Source organism: Onychomys torridus, chromosome 5 (genome assembly GCF_903995425.1).
Source record: "Onychomys torridus chromosome 5, mOncTor1.1, whole genome shotgun sequence".
Classification (NCBI taxonomy): domain Eukaryota; kingdom Metazoa; phylum Chordata; class Mammalia; order Rodentia; family Cricetidae; genus Onychomys; species Onychomys torridus.
The window spans coordinates 5,881,877-5,908,091 of NC_050447.1; the positions used below are offsets into that span (position 1 = coordinate 5,881,877).

Sequence of the window (26,215 nt, forward strand, 5' to 3'; positions counted from 1 at the left end):
GGCTCCCTCTCTTAAGGCTCCCCCATGTGCCAAGAGGCCTTGTCTAAGCCATAGCACGGGGCACTGGTACCGCCTGCTTTCTGGTTCTCAGCCAGCACATGTGCATGCTAGTGAACTCTTAACCGTGTGAGAGAAGAGGGTCAGACTGTGTCTGTCTGCAGGCTGCAGGAATAAGAACTATAGTGACTTCTTGGTTGACATGACAGACCCATTGCCAGGTGGCAGAAACCAAGTATACTGGCATGGTAGCTTCTGTAGGACACTGTAGCCTTCCTGTGGCTTCTACCTGCTGCCCAGATATCCCTGGACACCTGGCAGAGGTACCCAGGACAGAGATAATACGCTTTCAGTTGCAGAAGTATAGTGTCACAGCATCGGACCTGCCGACTGGGGAATATGCTGTCTCTCCGTAACCCCCAGACCCTAGAGAACGTGAGTCCACTGCATTCACACTCAGCTAGGGCTGGGGGATGAAACAAAGCAATGTTGAAATAAACGGGCCGAGCCAGCGTGGCACATGCCTTTGATCCCAGCACTTGGGAGGCAGAGGCAGGGGGATCTCTGCGAGTTCCAGTCCAACCTGGTCTCATAGCTAGTTCCAGGACAGCCAGCGATGTTTTACAGAGAAACTCTGTCTCAGAAGACCTTAAAAAATAATAATAAAAAAAGCAGATTGAGAGGACCTCTAAAAATAGAAAAAGAAAGTAGGTATATGAAATATGGAAAAGTAAGATAGACTTTAAGACCCAAATGATCAGGTGACTTTAATTGCTAGAATGCCCCTTCCATCACTGAGAGCCTGCTGTGACATCAGAGGACACACCAAAGGATTGGGGCCTTGTCACTGGACACCAAGATTCTTACTTCTGGTATATAATTTCCAGCCCTGTTGTTAATGTTAGTTGCTGGTAGGAAATGTGATTAATAACTATCAAGAAAGTACTATAGCCACAGAAAGCAGTGGGAAGAAAGTCCTATTTAATGTGACGAATGTCTGTACAGCTGCAAGTCATCTTGGATTCTTCTCATTCAGACAAGGCAGATGACTGTCATACAAGGCACAGTAATAACAGGCCACCAGGGTCTGTCGGGAAACTAGAGTCTACCCTCCCTTTTGGTAAGTGGAAAGGGAGAAGGGCCGCAGGGGAACACGGGAGCTGTGACAGCAGGAAGTGGCCGAAGCTGGGTCATGGGAGTCAGGCTCTGAGAACCTGAGTGTTTGGAGAAGGAGGCAGGTAGTAGGGCTCGGGCTTCGAGCCAGTGAGATCCAGGGGCACAGCGAGCTGCCTGTAGGAGCTGACTGCTGGTGCCCCTGAAGATGTAAGTGCTGCCTGAGCAGAGCAGAGCCTCCCTGCCCCTCCATCTTCACATCCAAACTAGCAAGACCACTGAGGGTCCAGCCAGCCAAAAGGACTGAAGTATGCTGAGTCCCTGTGAACAGAAGGTGTGCTTGAAGATGAGAGGGATGATCTGAGGGAACCTGCAGCACAAGAGAGCTTCATGCCTCCAGTTCAAAGACTGGCAAGACCACCAGCACACTAGAAGCTTCTAGAAGGTCAAGCCTTGGCCTTGTTGGGGTGGCCCTACCAGTAGCTTTGCTTTTCATCCATGTGAAATCCCAGCACCATGGTGATGTGGGGATCAAGGGAGTTCAGGGTCTGTCCTGAAGGAGCTGCAGTCCAGAAGCTGGGCTGCACGGAGAGCAGGTGCACACCAGGCCCTCTTCTGTTCTCCTTGGGATGCAGTGTCCTAGGCATCATGAGATGTTACCTAGGGAGGGACCTTGGAGTGCGGCTGATGCATGCCTCATCACAGTCGGGGACCCTCTGGAGTCATGTTATTTGTTTGGATGTTTTTCAGTTGGTTCATTGGCTTGGTAAATGCATCAGTATCTGGTGCCTCATTCATGGCCATAGCAAGGTGCCTTGGATGAGTTAGCTAAACAATGATAGTCCTTAAATTTTAGTTAGAAAGCCTGCTCTAATCTCACTTTTAAGGACAAAAGATCTCCATGCTTCTATCATTTGTTCCCTTCAAGCTCCTTTCTACCTCAGTGACCCTCCTTTCTGGATCTCATCCTCTGGTGCCTCCTTAGAAGCCCCTCAGGGGCAGCAGAGCTCATCAGACTTCCTTATTCTCCAGGCGGGCTATCATCTATGTGGACCAGGGAAGGGAGAGCTTGTCTGCAGAGGAGGGTGCCGCTTGCCTCTCGGTGCGTCCTGATACACTTTCTAAGGCTGTGCATAACTTTACAACACATGGATTTTTAGGCTTTTACTGTTCTTTTAAAGAGCTATTCTGTTTTATTTTCTTTTGTTCTTTGTCTTGTTGTTATTTGTTCTGAGTTTTATAGTGAACATGGAAATAGAAGACAGAAAGTATTGAAATGTGTACTGTGGAAGGGGTGAGTGTCGGGGAAGGGTGAGTGTTTTCGGCTCACAGCAGTTCTGGTGCAGCTGTGAAAAGAGCAGGCATGAAATACATTTTTGCATAAAGGTTTGACATTTATTAGAAGGTTAAAAATGATTGCAAAAGCAAAGCCTCCCCTGTTGTGTTATAATAAAAAGTTATTTATGCACCATTATCGGGCATGTTTAGGAGCTTGGACCCTTGTCAGAGAGCATTTCAGAAAAACAAGAAGAAGGCTGAACTCTTAAAGCACTTGATTGGAGGAGCTGACGTGTGTACACGCAGTTCCAAGAGCCCAGCCACAGTAAAGCAGGGGTGCTAACGCGCAAGATGCTGGTGTCTGGATTTTGCTAGCTAAAGAAGCCAAAGGTGGTAGTTGCCTAGACACAGGCACACCCCACTCCTTTAGAATAGACTGGTAGCTTCATGTTGCAATGTTCATCTGTTTGGGAGCCGTTGAGGCCTTTTGTGTGCTAGTCTTGCAGCTTACCTGTTAGAAATAAAATTGTTTCGTGACTGGAAAGCACATTGGGATCCTCGGCCATGAGAGTAAGATTCAGGGTTTGTGGGTGGAGCACATGCTTAGAAGTTGTGAGGTCCTGGGTTGAATCTCGGGACTTCCGCCCAGCTAGAGTATCTTCTCATGACTGCTGTCTGTACCACACATTATCTTACTATATCTTTGGGGAACCCTAACAACCAGTGTCCTCACAGCACTGAGCAAGAGGAGACCCGAGATTAACCTCTCCTTCGTCCTTTCCAGCCTTCATAGAGCAACTCTGTGCAGTCTTCCTCTTCCTGATGAAGGAACGAGAGGAACTAGCCCCCAAACAGTCTTCATCTCTCCCTATTAGAGCTTAGAACTCTGAGAACTTCCCATTTCGGGTCTGTGAATACATGTAGGGAAATATAGTCATTAGAGCTGTGCTTTTCATGGAGCATGCCTTTTATTTGACACCAGCCTGAATTTGTCTCTATGTTTTCTATCTTCTTGTTGAACAGGGATTCCAATGCTGAAGATAGTGTTCGCAGGCCATGAGCATCTCTCATTAATATCTGTGCCCTTGCTCATCTACCACCCAGCTCAGATCCTTCTGGGAAGTGTGCTAGTGCCAACAATAAAGTCCTGGATGGTGTCAAGGCAGAAGGTGAGACTCCATAAAGATCTGATTTGGGTCCAGATTAGACTGAAATGTTCTTTCTGGATTCAAGTGACTCATATACTTACTTTTTTCTGGTTTATCACTTTTCAAATGTATGCATTTTATTAATGAAATATAATAATGGGTTTTAGGAGATGACTGAGTAGGTAGATTACGTCCTGCTCAAACATTAGGACCTGAGTCAGAACCCTAGGATCTACAGAAAAAAACAGTCGTGGCAGTATACCCCTCTAACTCCAGCCCTGGGAGACAGAGACAGAAAGATCGTGGGGGCTCACTGGTAAGTCAGTCTAGCATGCACACAAATGACAGACCTTGTCTCAAAAAATAAGATAGCAAGCAATTGAAGAAGACACCTGCACACAAGGGCACATATGTGTGCGTGCATACATACGAACTCACACACATACAAAAATAAATGTATAATTACACTATACATTGACTCATTCAGTTTGATTGGGAAGAATGAATATTGAATGTCTTATAAAAGAGAGTAATACTTGCAAGGCAATTTTCAAATACTCTAACATACTCCTGTTCGGGAGAATGTTGATGGGGTCTTTAAAATTGGAACTGCCCCTTCTTGTGCCACGTCAGTGTGGACTGGGGTGGCTTTCCTCTGTGCTTTTCTGAATATGGCCAAAACTAGACTTAGCCACAATGCATTTTCACTTTTAACTTTCCAGTGTGGTAAAACTGTGTTTGGGAATTAAAATATAAAAGTTAACTATCAAAAGAGCCCACACAATATTAATTTCACCATACTTAGTACATAATATTATTACATATCAGTTAGGTTCTTTAGACTTAATTTCCAAAAGTATTAACCAAAATAATTGAGTCAGTGATTCAAAAGAAAGTTCGATGATGCAGAATCTGGTGTCACAATGGAATGCTCCCCTTCTGGTGGCTTGATCCTGCCAGAAGTAATTTAGCAGTGACTGCTAACAGGAGGTATGTGAGAAGTGGGCGTGCAGTGGCGAAGCAGCCTGTGCTGTGTCCCTAGCATCCTGAATGACAGGATGGCCACAGAATGTGTGTGAGGCAGGTCCAGCTCCCTGCCTGGGTCAGACAAGGGTTGCTGAGGCACCCTGCCTGAGTTCCAGCTGAGCTACAGCCATGTTCACGGCAGCACTGGCTATTGCCATTTTACAGGCTAGGAAATGGGATGTAGTTTGCCCAAAGTCCTGTGGGAAACTTGGTGCTGGATTTGGGACTAGAAAACTCTATGTGGCCATAAATAATTACAGAGATAGAATATCCCTCTTAGAAGACTCACAGGAAGCCCCTGAGGTCCTACATGAGAAGGTTAGCCCATCCAATGTCATCACTAATTCAGTGACCTAATGACCGCAGTGTCAGGTCACCTCCAGAACAAGGACCTGAAAAATGCTTCCTTCTTTCTAAGCCTTGGGTTTTGTTGTAGCAATGGAAAGTGGATGGGCACACACACGCAGATGGATGGTGTAGCTCAGAGCTAGCAGTAAGGTGGTGGCCAGTGTCTTCTTCCTTTACTTCCCACATTCTCTGGAGATTTTTCTCTTCCATCTATCAGTGTACATGTATGTTGCCTCCTCAGAATGTATACACACAACTATTGACAAAAAAAAAAAAAAGAAGGAAATTAGCTGGGCCGTACTGAACAGGGCTGCGATCCTACCTACTCCCCAGGGACCGAGGCAGAGAACAGCAAATCCAAGGCCATTCTGGGTACAAATCAGCTCAAGACTAGTGGGCAACCCAGTGAGACCTGTCTCAAAAGAAACTTTCTTAAAGGGCTAGAGTATAGCTTAGTGAGTGAGCATTTACCTACATGAGACCCTAGATTCAATACCCAATACTACAAAACAAAAAACAAACAAGCAAAAAAACAAGAAGAAAGTGCCTGAGAATCCAAATACTCTTTGCAACAGTATTCAGTCACAGTAAACACAAAATTAGCTGGAGTGGGTTTTCTTCTAAATGTCTCAAATTTTTGAGACTTAATTAGACCAGGCTGTTCAGTTTCCACTAAATTAGCACTGGCTAATTTAGAATAATCCCAAAGCCTGGGACATTTACCTAGTAACATAAACACTAAGAACCTTTCTAAATTCAGGGTACCATGACTACCTTTGTTTGCAGATAATGCTAATGAGACCCATGTAGTGCAGAACAGAAGCGTACAAACCCCTGGCCAGGCTCTGGAGCTGGCCCAGTCAGCTGACCAGAGAGCTGGCAGCTAAGTCTGTTTCTAGTGCAGGACTGGTTACATAGGATGTCTGCGTGAGTGCGCCAGTCTGCTTTCTGTTGCTGCAACAAAACCCAAGACTTAGAAAGAAGGAAGTTGGTTTTAGCCCCTTGTTTTGGAAGGTTCAGTCCACAATCAATTGTTCTGTTGCTTTGGGGCCTGTGAGAGTCGTGGTGGGAATAGAATATAACCCTTGCCTTCACTGCAGCAAGGAGGGGTGGGGACCAAGGTCCTATCCAAGGCCTCCAATCACCTGGATGTCTCCCACTAGGCCCCACATCTTAAAGGTCCTGCCATCTTCCAGTAGTGGTATAGCACACTCTGAGGACCAAGCCTTGGGACCTACAGGGAACATTCCAGATGTAAACGAGTATCAGCAGCCTCCTCCTCCCAGGGGCACGTTATCTGGTATGAGATGGTATTCTGCCTTGTTTGTGAACACTCCAACTCTGAACCATTTCTGTCTTGCAGGGAGTAAAGTTGACGAGGCCGACTGTGTGACTCAGGAGGCGCCTTCCTGGAGCGTGTATGTATGTACAGCTTCCTGGAGCGTGTGTGTATGTACAGGCTGTCCGTGCAGGCCATTCTGAACACCCGGCCTTGTGAATGTTGCTTTGATGCCTATTTTATTTTTTTACAGAAAAATATGATACACCTGTTTAAGTGCCTTAAATGTTCTTGACATGCTCTGCTGGCGACTGCCGTGGGTGGACAGTATTCTGGTCTTATTTTTTTTTTTTTTCCTTAATGCAGAAAAAGGGTTTTGTAAGGAACAAAAGCTAACAGGTTTTCTTTGTACTGCCTTTTGTGCACAACAACTCTGTGATCATTATTGTAACGTTTGAAATGGGGTCACACCATACAGAAGCCATCCGCCTGGTGACGGGGAAGATGCTGCAGTCTCGGTTGCACACTTTGATTCGCCGTGCGCTTCTTTGTTTCTGTGACTGTGACATGCCTCTTCCTCATCAACTCAGCAGGGGTCAGAGATGGGCGAGATGCTGAGAAGCACGAGGTACCTCATTCCTCGACGTCGTCTTCTCTAGACATCTCTTCAATTAGTCCCCGCACACTCGGGAGACACCTGTGGGGGGAATAGCTTAAATTTATAGTGAGCTGCTCCAAAGGAAGGCCTGATGTGAGTGCCAAGGTAACACAGAGTGTGGTTTGGGAGGTTTTCAGTCTCTCTGTGCTTTTCCTCCTTCTTCCTTCATTCCTTTGTTCCTCATTTCACCCGCACACTCACAAACGACCCAGGAGAGCAGCAACAGCTCACAGTGGGTTGTGTCCCCATTGCACAGCTAGGACCAAGTGCTATTCCTGTTCCACAGTTCCAAATCGCTCCTGTTGGCAAGACGCAGCCTGTTACACCCTTTAAGTAAGCACACTTAAGACATTTGAGACAGTTTATGAATGAGAGCGTCCGTCACTCACTTGACAAATCTTTGCAGCATCTCTTAAGAAATCAAATCATATTGCCCTTAGGAGTCAAAGAAAACATAAGGTCATGGACGTGAGCGAATGTTACATGCCCACACTGCCTAGTCAGGTGGAAAGAGGGGCCAGCACAGAAGGCCCAAGACCATCCATTAACCAAGCTGTCAAACAACGAGTCCTGGAACTGGGCATCAGCTTTCAAAGGAATATCTGATATGGCCTTCAGTGGCCAGAAGAACTTCATTTAAGCTGGACCCCAGTAGAAAATAAGCAATGTACTAGATGGTGGAAATGCCATTCTTGTGTTTCCTTAACACTTAATACTTTATTGATTTAACAGACAAATGGCATCGTGGGTCTCACTAAGGGCCTGCTCTCCTCAGCAGCCGCCTTTCTTGTTGGTAGTGGTGGCTGAAGCCCCACAACGAAGCAGTCATTCCTTCAGAATTCACTGGGCTTGTCATTGGTCTAGTTTACAGCATGGCTAGCACCGGTGTTCCAGTGTTAGCACCAGGTCTTTCATGTCAATGTCTCAGGACCTTAGAACTGCCATCAGAGCTCTGCCACTGGTGCCAGGCCTTGGCAGTGACTCCCCGTGGTAAGTGCGCCACTTACCTGGAGCAGAAAGGTTTCAGGTCACATGAACACTGGTCTCCCTGCAACCTCTCTACCTCTCTTAACACCTGCAGAAGGCGTGGCTGTGGGAGAAATTCAGCTGAAATGCTAGGAGAGCGCTTTATCCTTTGCTTTAAAAAGGTGTTTTGTTTTCCAGTAGTTGATGTGTATCATGAGTTTGGGTGGCTTTAGTAACATGACTGTGGTTACTTCTCTTTTTACACAAGTGGGATAGCATATTTTCTCCATGGTGAGCAAAAAATAGAATCAAAATTTATTTTAATTCCTGCTCATTCAAATTTAATTAGCAGCTTAAAATATTTTCCTGTTTGCACTGTCCATCTCTGTTTTATACATTTGTTTGTCCAAATGTACTTATAAAAGAAATACATTAGGTTATATTTATGTTTACTCATGTTTCCACCTGGAATTTGTTGTTTTAACAGCTGAAATTTTAAAGAATGGTAATGTGGTCTTTACATGTGTTCCAAGTTTTAAGATTTTGTGGATTTTTTTAATTCTACCCTGTTCTGTTTTTAACTGACACACCTCTGGTTGACGCTCAGTGTTTATGCTAAATACCAAATTTTTTCAAAGATGGCTAAGTAATGAAGTGGGTTATTTATAATAAATGAGAAATAAAAATAATTCTATGATGAAACAAAGACCACTTGAGGAATCTCTGGGAAATTTGTGCCTATTTTCACCCGATTTCTGATGCACTCACACTGCTTTCCAAGGATTTCTTAGGTTTGCTTTGGCTTACTGCAGCATGAAATGTGGGTGAACAGACATGCCATAGCCCTTCCAGCTGCCCGGATCACACCCCTCCACCCCACCATGCCATAAAAACCCGTTTTTAATACACTGTCCATGCATCAGTGTTAGGAACAAGACGGGAACACTTGCAACAGAGTGACAAGGCTGAGGTGTCCTTTGGATTAGTGGAAAGGTAAGTTCCTGCAAGGCTTGCCCAGGCCCAGGGCTTCTGTGATGAGCACATCATCACCTTGGAGAATGCCAAATTGTTGTGTTGTTGGGCTTCATCTTGCCTAGGACCCTCTTCCTTTTGGAAGCCTAATGGAAATGTCACCTCTTTCAGGAGGCTTTTGTGGGTTCCCAGTGAGCGCTAGTGTAGTTGGAGCTGTCCTGCCTGGCCCACAGTCAGGACAAATCTCTCTCACCCGCCAGGCCCATAGACACTCAGAACCAACCAAGTAATCACACAGAAACTTAACATTGTTTACCAACTGTATGGCCGTGGCAGGCTTCTTGTTATCTACTTCTTCTATCTTAAATTAACACATTTCTGTAAATCTATACTTTGCCACGTGACTCGTGGCTTACCAGTACCTTACAACCTTCTTGCCATGGCGGCGGCTGGCGGTGTCTTTTTCCACCTAGCCTTCCACCTCCCAGAATTCTCTTCTCTCTTGTCCCGCCTATACTTCCTGCCTGGCCACTGGCCAATCAGAACTTTATTTACACGGAATGATATCCACAGCACGCTAGTCTTGCCAGGAGCTCATGCTGTTCTAACCGCCAGTTGCCATTTCCATCTCCTCCAGTATGCCACACACATCTGTGGGTCTCCAGCTCCAGGCTCAGAGTGGCAGCCAAGAGTTGGGGAAACACTCTCAATAATTCAAGCTACATAGACCATGCTGATCTGATTTAATGAGTACTTTATACACATTTAAAAATAAAAGATTTCTTTACAGAATTCTGATATCCTAGAAAACTTAGATAAACATTAACATCATTACCCTCGATTTGTATGTAAACAATAAAAGGTCTCCTAAGACTTTATATTTGTTCACAATTCTTGTATTATAATACAGAGCTATTTTCTCAAATAAGTAAAAATCCTTCTATGCCCCAGAGGACTTATCTACTGACCTGATTTTGAAGAGCAGTGTTTACTCACTGCAGGTTACCACCATGTTGGTACCAGCATAGATGTCAGCGAGCCATGGGCATTGACCACCAGATGACCGAGCCTGACAGATGTGGCCTGCTCTGCACTCTCCTCACACACAAAAGGAACCTGGCTCCACTGCTTGTGTTCTGAGGGATTCTGAACATGCTGGATGTTTGGGGACACGCAAACTTAAATGGTAACCACCAGTGGCTGGTCCCCCGCCACTGTGTCTCTTGGGATTCCCAGTGACTACCCTCCCTGTCTCTACACACTAGTTCCCAGTCCACCCACACTTAGTTTTCTCAAGTGCCTTCTCTGACTGCTTGGATGTTCCTCTTCGTAACCAGGGAGAGGCTCTAAACCCCACCTGCCCGTGGCTGCCATGCCACCTCACAGAAGCCTCAGGCTTTCCATTTTCTCTTGTTCACACTGGTTTCCACTCCTGATCTGGCAATGTAGTGAGTCAGTGTGAGGATCCTTATGTGCAGGGAAAAAAACAATGTACCCCTAGAAGGCAAAAGAGGAAGGTATTTGTGTTTCTTCCAAATATACAAGGGAAAAAAAGAGAAAGAAGACTCTAAATGAGAGTGATCCATAGTAGACAAAATTTTAAAAAAGGAAATAGACTTAAAAATTTTGAGCCAGAGCTGGAGAGATGGATTGGAAGTTGGGAGCACTGGCTGGTCTTCCAGAGGTCCTGAGTTCAATTCCCAGCAACCACATGATGGCCCACAACCATCTGTAATGCGATCTGATGCCCTCTTCTGGTGTGCATGCATGCATGCAGACAGAACACTGTATACATAATAAAAATAAAATTTCAAAAAATATATTGAGGCAGCTCAATGGCTCAACAGGTCAAGACCTTGCGATGCCCAGAGTTTGACCCCTGGGACCCACATGGTGGAAGGATAGCGCTGTCCCCTGCGGGCTGTCTCCAACCTCCACATGTGCCCAGCATTCACTCGCACACAACACACACTCACTAAATAAATGTGTGGTGCTATTTTGTACTCTAACAAGCCTGGGAGCACTTGGGAGGAGGAAGCAGGAGGATCAGGAGTTCAAGGCCCAAGGCCATCCTGGGCTACACGAGATTGATCCATTCGAAAGATGGTAGAGCCTCATACCTTTAATTCCAGCACTAGGAAGGAAGAGACAGGAAGTGATGTGGCTGGGTGGAGAGGAGGAACGTAAGGCAGGAAGGAGACAGGAGCCCCTTTTCAGGCTGAGGATTCAGTAGAGGTAAGAAGTCTTTCAAGTGCCTGGCTCCTTTCATGATTTTTAAGCATTTACCCTGATATCTAGCTCCGGGTTTTTAAGACCAATATAGGATTTGTGCTACATAAATGTAATAAAATTTGAAAAATCAGGGGATACAAAAGGCTTAAAACTTTGAAATTTTCAGAAAATAACAAGGGTATTGGGGTGGAGGGAAAATTTCTGCCCTGTTAATGGAAGCATAAATGGGGTAGAATGTGTGGAGAGTTGTTAAATCTGTGTCCTTCCATCTAGCTCTTTCATTGCTCGAGTCTACCCTACAAAAGAATCGATGGACAAGAACAATCTTGATAGGACAAAAGACCACCAAGCCTTTCAAAGCAGGGAAATGTTCAATGGAGCCCTGATCAAAGACAAGGCTGCACAACGCGGTGTACACCTGGAATCCCCCACACACACTGAGGCAAGGAGGAGTTCAGTCAAGGCTACAAGACCTTGTCTTGAAAAGAGGCGGGGCGGGGAGAAAGAAGACATTACGTTGTCTTGTGGTGACAGTATTAGTGGAGTAGGGAATGCCAGTGTCAGGTGGGAAGTAACACTTTGTACTCCTAGAAAGCCATGGTGTCACCAAATACATGTTGTGTATGTAGGGACACTGTGCTCTATTAAAGCACAAGTTTGGCCAGGGAGTTACAGCTAACGTTTGTATACGTCTTCCCTGGAGCCTGGCATGGTGACAAGTACTCCATACACGTTATCTTGGTCAGCTCTCCCAGGAGTGCTGAGACGGTCAAACTAACCCATTTTCCAGATGAGAAAATTGTCACTTCTCAAGTGGCTGGCTAAGGCCACACAGCTAAGAGAAGGAGCATTTTAACCAAACTAGCATATATTTGGTAGTTGGAACTCCAGGAAGCCAGCATGTGGAGGAGGTGTTTGATTTTTCAGTTGACTTTGATCATACTTTGGAGGGATCAGAATAAGCATGCATACAAATGGGGCTCTGCTGTTGCTTGAGGGAATGCCGTAATTCACCTCAGCCATGGCACATTGGTCAAGCCAAGCATGTTTTGGTTAAGAAAGATGAAGTCTAACTAGCCAGGACCAGGCCTGTGAGGTAAATGGGATTGTCCTGCAGGATACAGTAGGGAAGTGGGACTGGAAAGTCCCCCAAATGAGGAGAAGGGAAAGAAGAGGGTGAGGGGGGAAGGGCTCACAGTGTGGCTACAGCCTGAAAATGCACAGGAGAGCTGGGGGTGTGGACATGGGAGGTGTCTGCACAACAGACCAAGGGGGAAAGGAGAGGGAAGCAGGGAGAGAAGTCACTACCCAGTGCATCAGTGCAAGTGGGGTGGCCCAGAGTCTCTAAATAGACATGTGGGGGAGTCCTTGAGTGAGCATCACCCGGACTGGGCCGTGCCATTCCATGAACTAGGGATCAGGACTTGGGGGGCGGAAGCCAAGCAGCCCCAGCCAGTCATCTGTTTCCTGATCGTGAGCATGATGTGACCAGCGTGTGAAGCACCTGCCACCATGCCATGTCCAGCATGACGGACTGTACCCGCAAACCCTGAGCCAACGTCAAGCCTTCCTGGAGCTGCTTTTGTCCAGTCTTGTCGCTGCTGTGGCAGAAACAACACAGCCGGAATGATCCTGTTCCCTCTTTGTGTGGAAGGGCTAAAAACCTCAGAATACAGAAATTCCGAGAGATTCAAAGGCATGCCGTGTACACAGCCCTTAGAGACCCAACGCAGAAGATGGAAGCATGCTGAGGAGATCGATCCTTTCCTTGTTAGTTCCCTCTCCCAAGCTTCAATCCTCAGCCACATGGACGCCCCTACCCCACTAGACATTCTCCAGAGTGTTAGGGGGTGTTAGCATTCAGACCCGCCCCTTGGGGAGCGTCCTGACCACGTCCTCTTACGCCAAGCCCCCTTTGAGGAAAGAAAAGAAGAAACCACTTCTATCTTCTCTCTCTCTCTCTCTCTCTCTCTCTCTCTCTCTCCATGAGGAAGTGTGCACATCCTCTCTTCCTTTCTTCCTTTTCTCCCTCTCTTCTCCCCTCTATTCCCTTCTCCATTCCCCCAATCAAACTTTCCATGTAGATGCTGTGTCTGCACGGTGTGTGTAACTTTCACCACGCCAAGCCACCACCTGTGGCGAATGTGGCATGTCTCCCTCACCTGCTGTGGGGTGACCTTGGCTCAAAGCCACCAAGGCCGCACTGTTTTTAAAATGCATCACAGGTTCCTGAGACCCTGGAGAGTTGCTCAGTGTGGTCGCCCATGCTGGCTTTGTCATATGGCTAGAACCTTTGCTGTGTTGTTTCCTCCACGACATCCAGGCCTATCATTTATTGTCTCACATGGGCACGTTCTGACAGGATCTGACACTGCTGGCAGCTCTCCGTGTCCTAGAAGGTTCCCATACACTCTGAAGTTGGAGCAGAGCCCCCACCTCAGCTCATGAGTGAGAACTGTAGGGATTGCAGGGTTGATAGGAGGCCAGGGTGAGGAAGTCCCTGAAGCCCTTGTCACAGTGCCTGGCTCTGATTATTCAGCATTGGGTGGGGCCAGTGCCAATCCAATTGTCTGTGTGCAGTGAGACCTGTGCGAGCCTGCATCGGTCGGTCTCCATGCTGCATGACTTCTATCTGTGCAAGCCATTTCTTAGGGAGGCTATCAAACATCACTAGAAGTCAGCAAGTGGCCGGGGCATGAGTCTTTCACTGGCTAATGAAGACACTGGATGCTAAATTTTAAATGGCTGTATCCCCAGAGCACAGAAAGATAAGGACATAGTCCCAATCTTCCAGGCCCACCTGTGTACTGGGCCTTGTCTTTTCCTGCCTACCCCAAACATCCCAAGTCTGGTAACAGAAGGAGCTGCCCTTACCAGTTCCCATCAAACACCCTTGGAGCTACCTCTGAGCGGTAACTGTCAACTGCCCTCTCTGAGGGCTGCTCCGGGAGTGTCAACTAAAATGTCCTTTCTGCTCCATCAGATGTCATACTCACCTAGCACCAATTTGGCTTCACCCTTTAAAGTTGTCATTTCCAGGGATTTGTGTCATAGATTTTTCTCTCCACCCATCTTTGGGAGCTTCTAGGCCAATATCAGTCAACTGTCCTGCTCTGAGCAGGAACAGCCAAATCAGGAGCTCTAGTCTCCTATTTCCAGTTGCATTATGGGTATCCCTCCATGGATGTCTCCAAGCATCTCTGATTCCACATGAGCGGATGAAAACTCATTAACCTCTTTTTTCCCTGCTATGGGATGTTTTGTGTGCTGTGAATATGTGTTGCTCTAATTGGTTGATAAATAGTAATTGGCTGATTGGCCAGTAGCCAGGCAGGAAGTATAGGTAGAACAAGCAGAGAGGAGAATTCTGGGGAGAGGAAGGCTGAGTCAGGAGATGGTAATAGCCGCTGCCAAGAGAAGCAAAATATGAAAGTACTGGTAAGCCACAAGCCACGCAGCCAAGGAGGTTCACAGAAACGAGTTAGTTTAAGATATAAGAGCTAGCTAGTGAGAAGCCTGAGCAAGTAGGCTATATCATTTATAAATAATATAAGCCTCAGTGTTTATTTGGGTCTGAGCGACTGTGGGACTGGTGGGTGAGAGATTTGTCCTGACTGCAGGCCAGGCGGGACATAGGGAAACTTTCAGCTACAGTTCCCTCCCTACATCCTCCCCAAGTCAAGTTCCCCTGTTGGCATAGCAACCATCTGCTTCTCTTCCCCTGCAACCTTCACAACCCACTTTCTGTACTCAGATAGTTTTCTATTGATTTCAACTGCAAAACTACCCTTTGCCTCCACCTCCCTCCACAGCCTCTGTCACAGTCTCAAAATACCTTTCCTAAGCTGCTGTTTCTTCGGGAACACCTGCAGCCTATGATACACTGTCGACATCCATCTGTCTACCGTGTGCTAGGCATTCCACTAAAACAGACACTACAGAGGAGTTACTCCATTTCCTCTTCACAGTTTTGACACTGCTGCAGTGATTCCCATTTTACAGATAGAAGGTAGAGGCCCATGTGGCTGAATACCAAGCTCCATGGCTCATAAATGGCAAAACAGATTTCACTGGGTCTTGGACATGGCCAACCCTTGTGCTTCAAACACGAGTCTACACAACTTCTCTGTCTTTTCCTGTGGAATCATCCACCAGTGTGTGCTAGTCAGTCCACAATTCCCCTCTAAATGATAGATTTTAGTAGGACCTTACTTGTATATCTTAGGAACTCTGATTAACAGCAGAATGCCTGATCGATTGACCTTTTTTTTATTTTGGACTTTTAGATTATGAAACTATCTTTGGGAGGTGGCATGTGATTCAGTTACCAGTCAGTGTCCAGAGTCACTGTACTGGTCAATATGCAAAAGTTCCCAAAGCCCGCCTCCCCACCCCATTTTTTTTAAATAAAAATCAATCCAGGTTGAGGAGATTGCTCAGTTGGAAATGAACTGGCCACACAGCATGAGGACCTGAGTCTGAGCCCCAGATCCGACACAAAAAGCAGGTTGGATAAAAATCAGAGCACTGGAGAAGCAGAGGCAGGAGGATCCCTGGGACTCGGTGACAGGCCACCCGACCTGTAACCACCAAGCTCCAGGGCAATGAGACACTTTCTAAAAATAGCGAGGTGGGCATCTCCTAGTGAATGGCATAGAGGTTGTTCTCTGGCCTCCACGTCAACACATACGTATGTACACACAAAAACAATTAGTACCAGTGATGATGCAATCAACCCAGAATTGATGAGACCCCACAAATTCCCTCCAGCCCCATGTTCCTTATGGCCTCGGCTGGTCCATAAATATGCAAAGGTCCGAGGAAGACTCAAGCATCCATCTTGGGAGGAGCTATAGCTTCTGGCCCAGGCAAGTCAAACAGGCCTGCCTTTCTCTGTCCTCCATTTCCTATCCCCCAGGACATGAGCCACTGGGCCCAGTGCTAAATTAGGGTCTAACCAAAATTTATGTGTGTGAGGAGGAAGCATAGGTAGGCACTGCACAGATCTGAGTTGGGCATAACAAGGCATGGACAGCTGCCCTTTACCTCTGGGTCACAGGTTCAAATCCAGCCAAGCCTCGCCTGACAGAAAATCATTACCAGCTCAGTGTCAAGCCTCTTGACAGATGGAAAATGAATTTCCATCTCCACCAAGCAGGCAAGTGTCCACACCACACTTGGCACTAAGTCGTTCTCAACTGTGTGGAGACAAAGTGTAAGTCATGTATAGTTACCCCAGTGGCAAGCAGGGCGCTGAGGTCAGGCAGAGCCTGCACTTTGGTGTCAGTGAGCGCCTTGTCAGCGCCCCCTCCTTGGCCCATTCATGAGCACTTGATTAACTAGCTGGCTTTTCTTTACCTCTGACAGTGTTAGCAAACCATTTGAAGTAACAGAACAATTGAGAAAATCCAGTCTTGCAGCGTCAAAACAAAGGTGCCCAAGTCACGACAGAAAGTATCTAGGAATGCATTTTCATCCCAGTCTTGAGTTGAGTTCAATCACTTAGCAGCCTCAAAAATTACACATTTTAGTAATAAAGGAAAACTATTTCCAGTTTCTCTTCAGAGCCGGGTCAGCCTTGTTCCTTCTTGAGCAACACCACACCTTTATCCGGGGACATGGAGGGCCTCGAGTCTGGCTTGCTGATTGCACGGTCTGTCTGCTCCCACCAGGGCTCAGACTGCTCAGCACTCACAGCCAGTATCCCGGGAGGGAATGGTGAGCAGCAGGGGAAAGGATGGAGAGCTCAAACACAGGATCTGAGAGCTGGGGAGCACAGCAAGGAAGGCATGTCATGTCAGAAGGAGCCTGAACCAGGGCTGTTCTGGTGATCCTCTCAGACTCCACACTGGTACCCTGTCTGAACTCACACACACACACACACACACACACACACACACACACACACACACACACACAGCCTGCAGAAATCTCAGCTTGGCAGGGCAGGGCTTGGTTGAGCTAGGCTGGGTTCCCTCACACATGTCCTTACAAAAGGCTTGGGACTACTGAGCAGTGCGGGGCAAACACGGCAAGACAGAGTAGCTTTCATGGTGAAGCTCTCTGAGTGAGTGCCATTGGAGATCACTCCCTCAGGTATCATGCAAGCCAGCTTCCCAATACTGTTAAGAATACCTGAGATCAGCTTATAAGGAAAAAGGTTTATCTTAACCAACAGTGTTAGATGTTCCAATCCACGGTCAGTTTCCCACTGCTTTTGGATCTGTGGCTGCACAGTATCTCATAGCAGGAGCACATGGAGGAAACTGCTCACCTCATGGTGATCAGGAAAGGAATGAGAGACAGGTGGTTCCCACATTCTCCATCAAGGGAACATCTTGAACCTAACGTCCTTCAATCAGAACCCATGTCCTAAGGGTCCCACTGCCTCCTCATAGCACCAGAAGCTGAGTGCTAACCCTTCAACACATGGGCTGCTGGGAAATACTACAATTGTAGAAAGTATTTACTTTCACCCTTCTCAGAGTCCTGTGATCCAGCAGCCTAGAGGGACTCCAAGTCTAGAAAGATACTTCTTCCTGTTGCTGGTTGTTTTTGCTCTTTTGGAGGCCCTGCCACCCAGCTCCCAAATAAATCACACACAGGTTTAGTCTTAATTATAAATGTCCGACCTTAGCTTGGCTTGTTTCTTGCCAGCTTTTCCTAACCTTAAATTATCCCACCTACATTCTGCTCTGGGCTTTTCCCTTTTTCTATTTCTGTACACCTTTCTTACTCTGGCTGTTGTGTATCTGGGTGGCTGGCCCCTTGCATCCTCCTCCTTTTCTCACTCCTTTCTTCCTCCAGATTTCTCCTATTATTCTCTCTTTCTGCAAGTCCTGCCTATCCTTTTTCCTGCCTCACTATTGGCCATTCAGCTCTTTATTAGACCAATCAGGTGCTTTAGACCAGCACAGTAACACAGTTTCACAGACTTAAACAAATACAACATAAAAGAATGCAACACATCTTTGCATCATTGAACAAATGTTTTGCAGCATAAACAAATGTAACACACCTTAAAATAATATTCTACATCTTCCCTTGCTGGGCACAGACAGGTCCTGGAAAACCTGCCAAAGAGTATTTTCACATGCACACACATTGCACTTTGCTTTACACCTAGTGAGGGGAACTTCCCTACTGGTATTGTTCTGATAAAAGCAGAGCATGAGTTGACCTGGTTCCATACGTCCAGATCTCCCTAACCTCTCCCAGAACTGAGGGACCTGACAGCACTGTGCAATGGCAGCCTGGGCCTCGGAGAAGCACAACAGAAACTCATCAGGTGCCTGAAACCTGCCTGGTGTGCCCTGGGACCTTCTGACCAACTGCTAAGAGCAAGTAAACTAGGAACCTATGAGCAGCCATCCTAGGGAGTCTTCCTCTTCCTCACTGCCCCTTCAACTCTGGTTGTTAGGATGGCAACGGTCAGCTGACCAGGACTCATTTCCTTCTGCCCAACCCCTACTCCCACTCCAGGAGGTTCATGTGACTCAGGAAGTAAACCAAACTTATACACCTCATGGAAGCTCCTGAAGGGAGGTCCTCAGGGACGTTCCCCATGGTTATGAAAGCAGTAAGGTGTTACTCGGCAGAGAAAATTGATCTCTGGGCAGCCTGCGCTTGTGCTGTGAGCTTCAGGAATGTAGCATTCGTGAGGAATACAGCTTTGGTGATTTGGTGCTGGAGTGGACTTCTGTGACACAACAGCCTTTGAACTGCTGTAACCCATAAATACCATGCTTCTGTAAGTAATACAGTGTAATAACTAGTGCACTCCGCTAGACTTGAACAGAATGGTTTCTCTGGTGCCTCATCTGGGGTGAATAGATAATTGTAACACTTAGGTTGGAGGAGAAAGACCAGAGTGCAGGAGATTATTCCCAGGAGAACTTGCAAAATCTGAGGTTATCTTACCCCACTATTCAGTTTCTGGAAGCAATACAGTGAAAGGAGGGTCCCATTCTTCTAGTATGTTCTGACCCTCCCTCCACCAGACATCTGGTATTATTAACTAGAAACAAGCCTTATAGCTGCTGCTTACACATACCAGAAGTTTAGAACACAGCTTTCCCGCTGGACCTCAATCTCTAAGGTAAAGGCGGCTCTAGCCTCACATGGGAGCACTGTGGTCACATCCTTTCTGATGCAGGTGGTTCCCGCCAGTATGGAACAGACTCAACAGAGTGAGGAGTGGGGAGCTGTAGAAGCAACCTCTGACCTCTGAGCACAGAGAAGAGCATGGCCCTGGGGTTCTCTCCTCACTATTTCATCTTCAACTGTCTCTGCCACCAGTGACTTGAGACCCCCTTTTCTGTCCCCCTTTTCTTCTCCAAACCCCCAGCCTATCTTCAAATGCAAGCTTCAGGCTCACCACATGAGGAGACAGCACGCTTTCAAAGCCGTTCTTCTGGAGCTGCTCCCTACCTACATGTAAAGGCCCACAGAGGGGGCAAAAGTTGGCAGGGGATGACCCCCAGGAGGGGTAGGACCATGAACAGGCTGTGGTTCTGGGGACTTGAGGCAGCCTTGACCTTCTAGCAGGCTGCAATGCTCCCAAAAAGGGGCACACACAGCTGGCCCAGCCCCAGCAAACACCAGGGAATTGCCTACACCAACAAAGGGAAGCAGTGCTGTGTGCTAGGCTTTCCCTTTCTAGCCTGGATCCCAGAGGAACCATCAAGGGATTTGTCTTGACATTGTTACAGTCTGCTTCTGGGGCCAATCAAGGAGTAGCATCCTAGTGACACCCAGCCACCCTGGCATGGGCAGATGCTCAGAATGGAAAATGAATGGCTGACTTCCAGCCTGAGCTGTAGTGTATGGCTGCCTGTGAGGCCTGCTCAGATCACAGCCTGGTATGGCTTCTGTCTGAGTCTCCAAGCAGGAGAGCATAGTGATGACACCTACCCCTAGGGCTGTTTCCAGGAGGAAATGGGGCTGCACAGGATGACACAGCTGGGAGACTTGAAGGCTGTGCATCAGACATGCTCCAGAGACAGGTTTAGTGGCTGAAGAGCAACTTTATCATTTATTGCTATTAGTTCTCTGATAAAGAATGACCTTGTCTTCCATCTCTCCTAGCCATGGAGTTCAATGGAGATGTTTTCTTTTGGGATGGAGATAGATGATAGATAGATAGATAGATAGATAGATAGATAGATAGATAGATAGATAGATAGATGATAGATAAACAGACAGACAAATAGATAGAATGTGTGTGTGTGTGTGTGTGTGTGTGTGTGTGTGTGTGTTACCCTAAATTATGCAGTGTAGGGGTGGGGTGGGTGCTTCCCACCAACTTATAAGCCCTGACTTCATGAAATGTACACAGGATCCTTCCAGACTCAGACTTGGTCTGTCTTATTTACACGTATTTACACATGGAGTGAAATATCCATGGCTGCCTGCCTGGGAACTATTTTTGGTTGTTTGGACTCTGGCTTCCCCTCTGATCCTTCCTGGTTCTTTTCTGAGGATTTCCGGCCACTGCTTTCTTGGGAGAGAAGGGCTGAAGCTGAGTCTCAGTGGAGGACACACACACACACACACACACACACACACACACACACACACGCTTCCCATGTACAGGAGGACCAGGCGGTGACAGCGTCTTACTTGGCTTCTTTCTCTAGCTATGCTCATGGAAGGATGAGACAAATGCCTGCCCTGAAATTTTAGACAGGCTCTTTTCTTTAAGACAAAACAAAACAGCACTATTTCCTAGACAGAGCAATAAAATACATATTTATAAATATTTTCCAAGACTGCCCTCTAGTGGAAATCTAGGTGAAATAACACATCTTAAAAATTAGCACTTGGGATTCCAAACTTCTCAGTAAAACCAAGCATTGAAGGGATACCTTCACAAAGTGCTCCGAAAGCTTATCACACTTCCTTTGTGCCTGGAGGGGTGCCGGGATTTCACTGAACTGTGCCTTGTTTCTATCAACCCCCCCCATTCTCCCCCCCCCCCCCCCACGACTACCTTAAGTCTTTAAAAAGAAATTCTACTTAAGCTGGGAATTGTGTTATAAGGATATTTTAAAACTGAAGTGCAGGGACATGACGGGAAGGACAATGGCAGCATGTGCCTGTTGTGTCCCTAGGCCTTGTGTGTTTGACTGGCTGGTGCTTTTATTTTGGCTGAGGAGGAAGCCAAGGCTGCAGGCGCATCCAGCCCCACAGGCCACACACACTGCTGGGATTTCACCTTGGAGGATGTGGGACAATGAGTCATTTGTGCCTCTTCCTGGCTGTTCCTGGCCAAGGTCAGCTTTCCCACTGGAACCCAGCAGCCTGGCCCATTGCCCAAGCTGTCTGGAGGCTTTCAGTGGTGCAGAGCCCGGGGAGAGGGTTGGGCTCCACAGCTCTCCCAGACCCACTCTCCCCGCCCCCTCTGCCCCAGGGCCCCAGTTCAGGCTCTGAGGCAGCTTTGTCCACGTCATAAAACCTCATTCACTCTGCTCCATTTGGCAGGAACCTGAGGAAGTGGGTTGTCCTGTAGAAAGGGTCCCAGCTGAGTTCTGGAGAAGCACCTGACCCAGCTCTCCTTTGCTAGTGAGCTCCTTGAGGACAAATAATTCTTGCCTGTTTGGACTGGTTCTGACACCTTGTAAACCACTGTTACACAGAACAGTATTAGCCAAATGGGGTTTTCATGGGTTTGTCCATTTGACAAACACTCCCTGAGCAGGTCTTCATACAAGGCACTGTCTAGACTCTGACCAGCAAGACGGACTAAGGCCCTGACCTGGGGAGATTGCCGTCGAGTGAGGATGGACAACCTGTAAGCACATAGATCACTTCAAGGGCTGTGAAGGAAGCAGAGTAACAATGACAAGCCAATGTAGAGATTCCTACAGGGATGCAGTATTCAGACGGCCTTTCTCTGAAGGTTATGCTTAAGCACCTACTGTGCGCCCAACAGTCATTATTATTTGGACAAAAAAAACAGCCTGTGCTTTCTGAAGTTTCAGGATGCAGGAGTGAGATGCTGATTTTGTATGGTGTCAAGGCTGAGCCCCCAGATCCACTGTCACTCACAGTAAATCTGCCAAGTAGATTATGGCATCTCTCCTGTACAGAAGTGAAAACTGGGTTTAAGGGATAGGAAAATGCTCACCCAAACCTGGTGAAACAAAGTGCAAGTCAGTGAAACTCCAACCCCCTCTGCTCCGGGCACAAAGGTTTTGTGGAGCTCCTGTGCAGCCTCAAGCAGGTTAACAGTACACTGCATCACCTATTCCTGAGCACCTGCATACATTCCTGCTAGAGCAGAGGGTAGAGGGGGAGACACCACGCTGGCTCTATATCCAGCCACATGTGCCACCTTCATCTGGCAGTTGATTTCAGAGTCTACAGCACAAGTCTTGAGGGCATGGCCAGTCTCCTCCAGAGCTAATTCAGGTCTAAGTCCATACCAGGGTCTCTCTTTAGTTCTCTTTCAAGTGAATGGATCTCTTCATTCTGGGAAGAAGACACTCTACTTAACTGACTCTGAGCAGGAACAGAGAGGAAGGAAAGGCCATCAGATGTGACCTTTTACTCCCTTGGCCACTGGTGGAAAAGACACAACCTAGAGCAGGCTGTGTGCAGAGGTCTCTCCTCTGAAGGCAGTATCGTCAGCCCACCTGGCCTGGATGTCACTCCATCGACTTCTGGAGTGACAGGTTGTTGACTGTGCTAACTGAAAACCTGAATGAGGTTTTCAGGGAACAGGGTGCTCTGAACACAGTATTCAACCTGGGGTCTCGGACTCCTGGACTTCAGGGTGGGACATGCTCTGGAGAATGGCAAGGAAAAGCGAGGGCCAGTAAAGGGCAGGTGAGCAGCTGCCTTTGAGGAAGGATCTACCTGGACCTGCCTTACGTGTGGTTTCCGTCAAGAGCTGGTCCCTTCTGAGGAACCATTCTGTCAGCAGCTCACTCACTCCTTAAGGCAGGATCTGGGTTTTACTGTCTTTAACCTCAATATGAATCATGTCACATCGTAGGTGTGCACTGTTGACCTACGTGACCCAAATGTTCCTGGGTGTTAGGTCCCAAAGAAACTCAGGACGAACAGCTGAGCTGTCTATTAACATATCTATAACTTATCTAGGCTCTCTCAGCTTGTCATATCATATTCTCTAGGTACCTGCTACAGAGTCTCAGCACTTCCCACCCTGCCCCAACCCTGTGCCTCTCCAGCCCCCCGAGCTCCCCTTCCCTTCCTCTGTTTCTGGTTCCTATGTAACCAGCCATGCGTGCTCTTGGCTCCTCTTGGTCCTCGGCTCCTCTCTTGTCTGCTTGCCCTCTTCCCTCTCTTCTCTTTTTTTCCTCTCTCACTGCCCACCTCCCCACCACCCTCATCTCCCCTCATAGCTTGGTCTATTCAGCTGGCCGTGTTCAGTCTGGACCCTTCCAGGTGCCTCTGGCTGTTCTCTCTCATATCCACAATGACAACCTTCTCCTCAACCGTACCTGGGAGCCGTTATGTTCTCATTCTCACTCGCTGAGTTGTCTGGATCCTTTCAGTGGTGACCACAATGGCTTTCTTCCACCTAAGCACCCACTTTTCACTTCTTTATTTCTTGATGGGCAGCCTCTCCATGGTATCGCCAACCAACTCAGAGAAGGCTAAGCAAAAGGTCTTCACCCTCAGGAAGTTCTTCCCATGGACAGAGCAGCCTCCATGGATAAGTCCAAGACAACTGTTGTTTTCTTTCCTTTTAAAATGTTTACACTAACTTTTTTAGAATTTTATACATGCACATTGTATTTTGACCATATCCACTCCCAATCCTTTCCTAACTCTTCCTAGATATGCCCCCACCTACTTGCTCTCTCCATTTTATGCTCCCCTATTGTAGAATATTATTTTAAGTAGGCAAAGATGTGTTACATTTGTTTATGCTGCAGAATATTATTTCAACTGTGTAAAGATGTGTTGCATTTGTTTAGTTATGTAAAGATGTGTTGCTGTTTCACCTTGCCTGCCTAAGGCACCTGATTGGTCTAATAAAGAACTGAATGGCCAATAGCTAGGCAGGAGAAAGGATAGGCAGGGCTACAGAGAGAATTAATAGGATAACTCTAGGCTCAAAGGAAAGAGAAGAACAAGAGAAGGAGGTGAGAATGAGGGACACACCCAAGGCAAGAAGCCAGGCAGACAGAGAGGCAGTGAAAGTAAGACACACAGAAGGAAGGAAGGACGGGAATGAGCCCTGAGGCCAAAGGTAGAGAAAGAGAAACAGCTTAATTTGAGTCAAAAGAGCTAGCCAGAAGTGTGCCTAAGCTACGCCGAGCATTCAGAACTAATACTAAATTTCTGTGTTGTGATTTGAAAGCTGGTTGGTGGCCTAAAAGAACAAGCCTGGTACATTACCCCACTTAGTGCAATATGTGCTGATCATGGACTCACTGAGTCATGGCTGACCTACCAGGGATCACACTCTTAAAGCAAACAGACCCTCTGTCCCCCAGAAGCCACCAGCTGTCAATAAATCTTAACCAAAGAGTTTCATGAGCCCCACCTACCCAACCCCAGCTCCCTACTCCCCGGTTCTAATGAACTGGGTTGATGTGCAGGCAGCCACAACTGAAGTGAGTCTGTGAAGGCAGAGGCCCCATCTTCACTCTGGTCTTCTCTGACCTCCGGCTCTAACCATCTTTCTGCACTCCCTACTCTGTAATGGTCCCTGAGCTCTGCCGGGAGACGTGTGATGAAGTTGTCCATTTGTGCACTGCACTGACACTCTATATACACCTTGACCAGCGTGTTTCTGTGTTAACCATCCCCACTGCACAAGACACTTCTCTAAGCAGGTCTGAGAGCTACACTAATCTGTGGGTACGAAGACGTGAATGTAGAATGTTACTATGTCCACTTAGCAAAAGAAGACAATTGCTCTTTTCACAGTCATGGCTTCTGCTCTGTCCCCAGGAAGAACTGGAGAATGTGTGTGTTTCCTTTGTTGAACAGTGAGGAAGGAACATGTGTCCGATAACATGGCTCTTGGAGCCCTAGAGGGCAGCTCTCTACAGATGTCTCTAATGGTCTAATTCTTAGCCAAAAGGCAGAGAAGCGATTGACTTGTTCCTGTCACAGAGCTCTCTCACACACTGTCCTTCCCCAGCAGAGAAGTGAATTCAGTTTCCTGTTTGTGACATACACTGTTCTGGATTCTGGGAGAGAGCAAACACACCGAGAATCTTGTTCTCATGAAGTTTATGTTCACTGCAAGCTGAAGCAGTGGTGCTTGGGCCTGGCTGCACATTAGGACACCTGGAAAATCATTTTAAAATAAATGAGTATAGACGCCATTCTTGAAACATCAGATTTAGTTGATGTTCAGCCCCAGAAAGGCTGGGCAAGTAGAGACTCAGCTTAACCAGAGGGCTTGTGCTTACACATGCCCTACAAGTAATAATAATAACATAATAGTACTAGTGCTTGGGCTACATTTGGAGCTTGAAATGATCGCTGACATTTCCCCTGATGAGGTTAAACAGCCTGGCTCAGGAGGCTGCACATTTGCATAATAAAGATCAGAAGTCACTGCCTTCTACATCTCTCAGTACCAGTAGCTGGTGTCCTTGATTCGGGGACACCACAACCTACTGTACCTCCATATGCAGCACTGGGCAGTGATTCCAATCTTTGCCTTGCATATGAAATGTCAGTATTTTTTTCTTTTGGTCTGGGAGAACAACCAATTATGTCTCTAAATGAGAAGGTGCTGTCGTAATGGATAGTGTAATCTGAAAATGCAGAGGCAGTGTCTGTGACCCATGGTGCTAACCTAGCTAGCTCCCGTCTGGTTCTCTAGCCTATCAGTTGATGGGGAAAACATCACTCTAGATATAATAATTAATCATTAGTCAACAGAGATATCCCTATTGGTTCCCTGCTTCTCAAGCAACCTTGCCTTGTCTGTCTATAAATCAAAGAAATGCATTCCTTAATATCCCATAGAATATATTTCCAGGCAGCCTCTTTCCTCTATAAAGTAACAAAACACTTTGCAAAAAACAAAACAAAAAAAAATCTGTTATCAGCCAGGAGAGGAAGATGCTCCCACGGTTCCATTTGAAGGAAGGAAGAGAGGAAGGTAGTGGGGTGGCAGAGTAAGCCGCTGAAGGATGTGTTGTGGAAGTGTCCCTCAGCTGGGTAGTGGGGTGTCAGTGGCCATCACCTGCATATGGACACACT

At 47.0% G+C, this 26,215-nt stretch overlaps 1 protein-coding gene across 5 annotated transcripts in view; it reads left to right on the plus strand.

Moving 5' to 3' along the window:
* Slc10a7 (solute carrier family 10 member 7) overlaps window positions 1-26,215 on the plus strand; it is a 254,156-nt gene that overhangs the window by 225,471 nt on the left and 2,470 nt on the right. For 3 of the 5 annotated variants that reach the window (XM_036187487.1, XM_036187484.1, XM_036187486.1), the window contains 2 exons: window positions 3,412-3,557; window positions 6,274-8,519. In XM_036187487.1, the coding sequence (XP_036043380.1) occupies window positions 3,412-3,557; window positions 6,274-6,303 (176 nt within the window). In that variant the 3' untranslated portion in view covers window positions 6,304-8,519. Of the gene's footprint in view, window positions 1-3,411; window positions 3,558-6,273; window positions 8,520-26,215 lie in introns of those variants that run through there. The other 2 variants (XM_036187485.1, XM_036187488.1) reach the window with 2 other exon arrangements.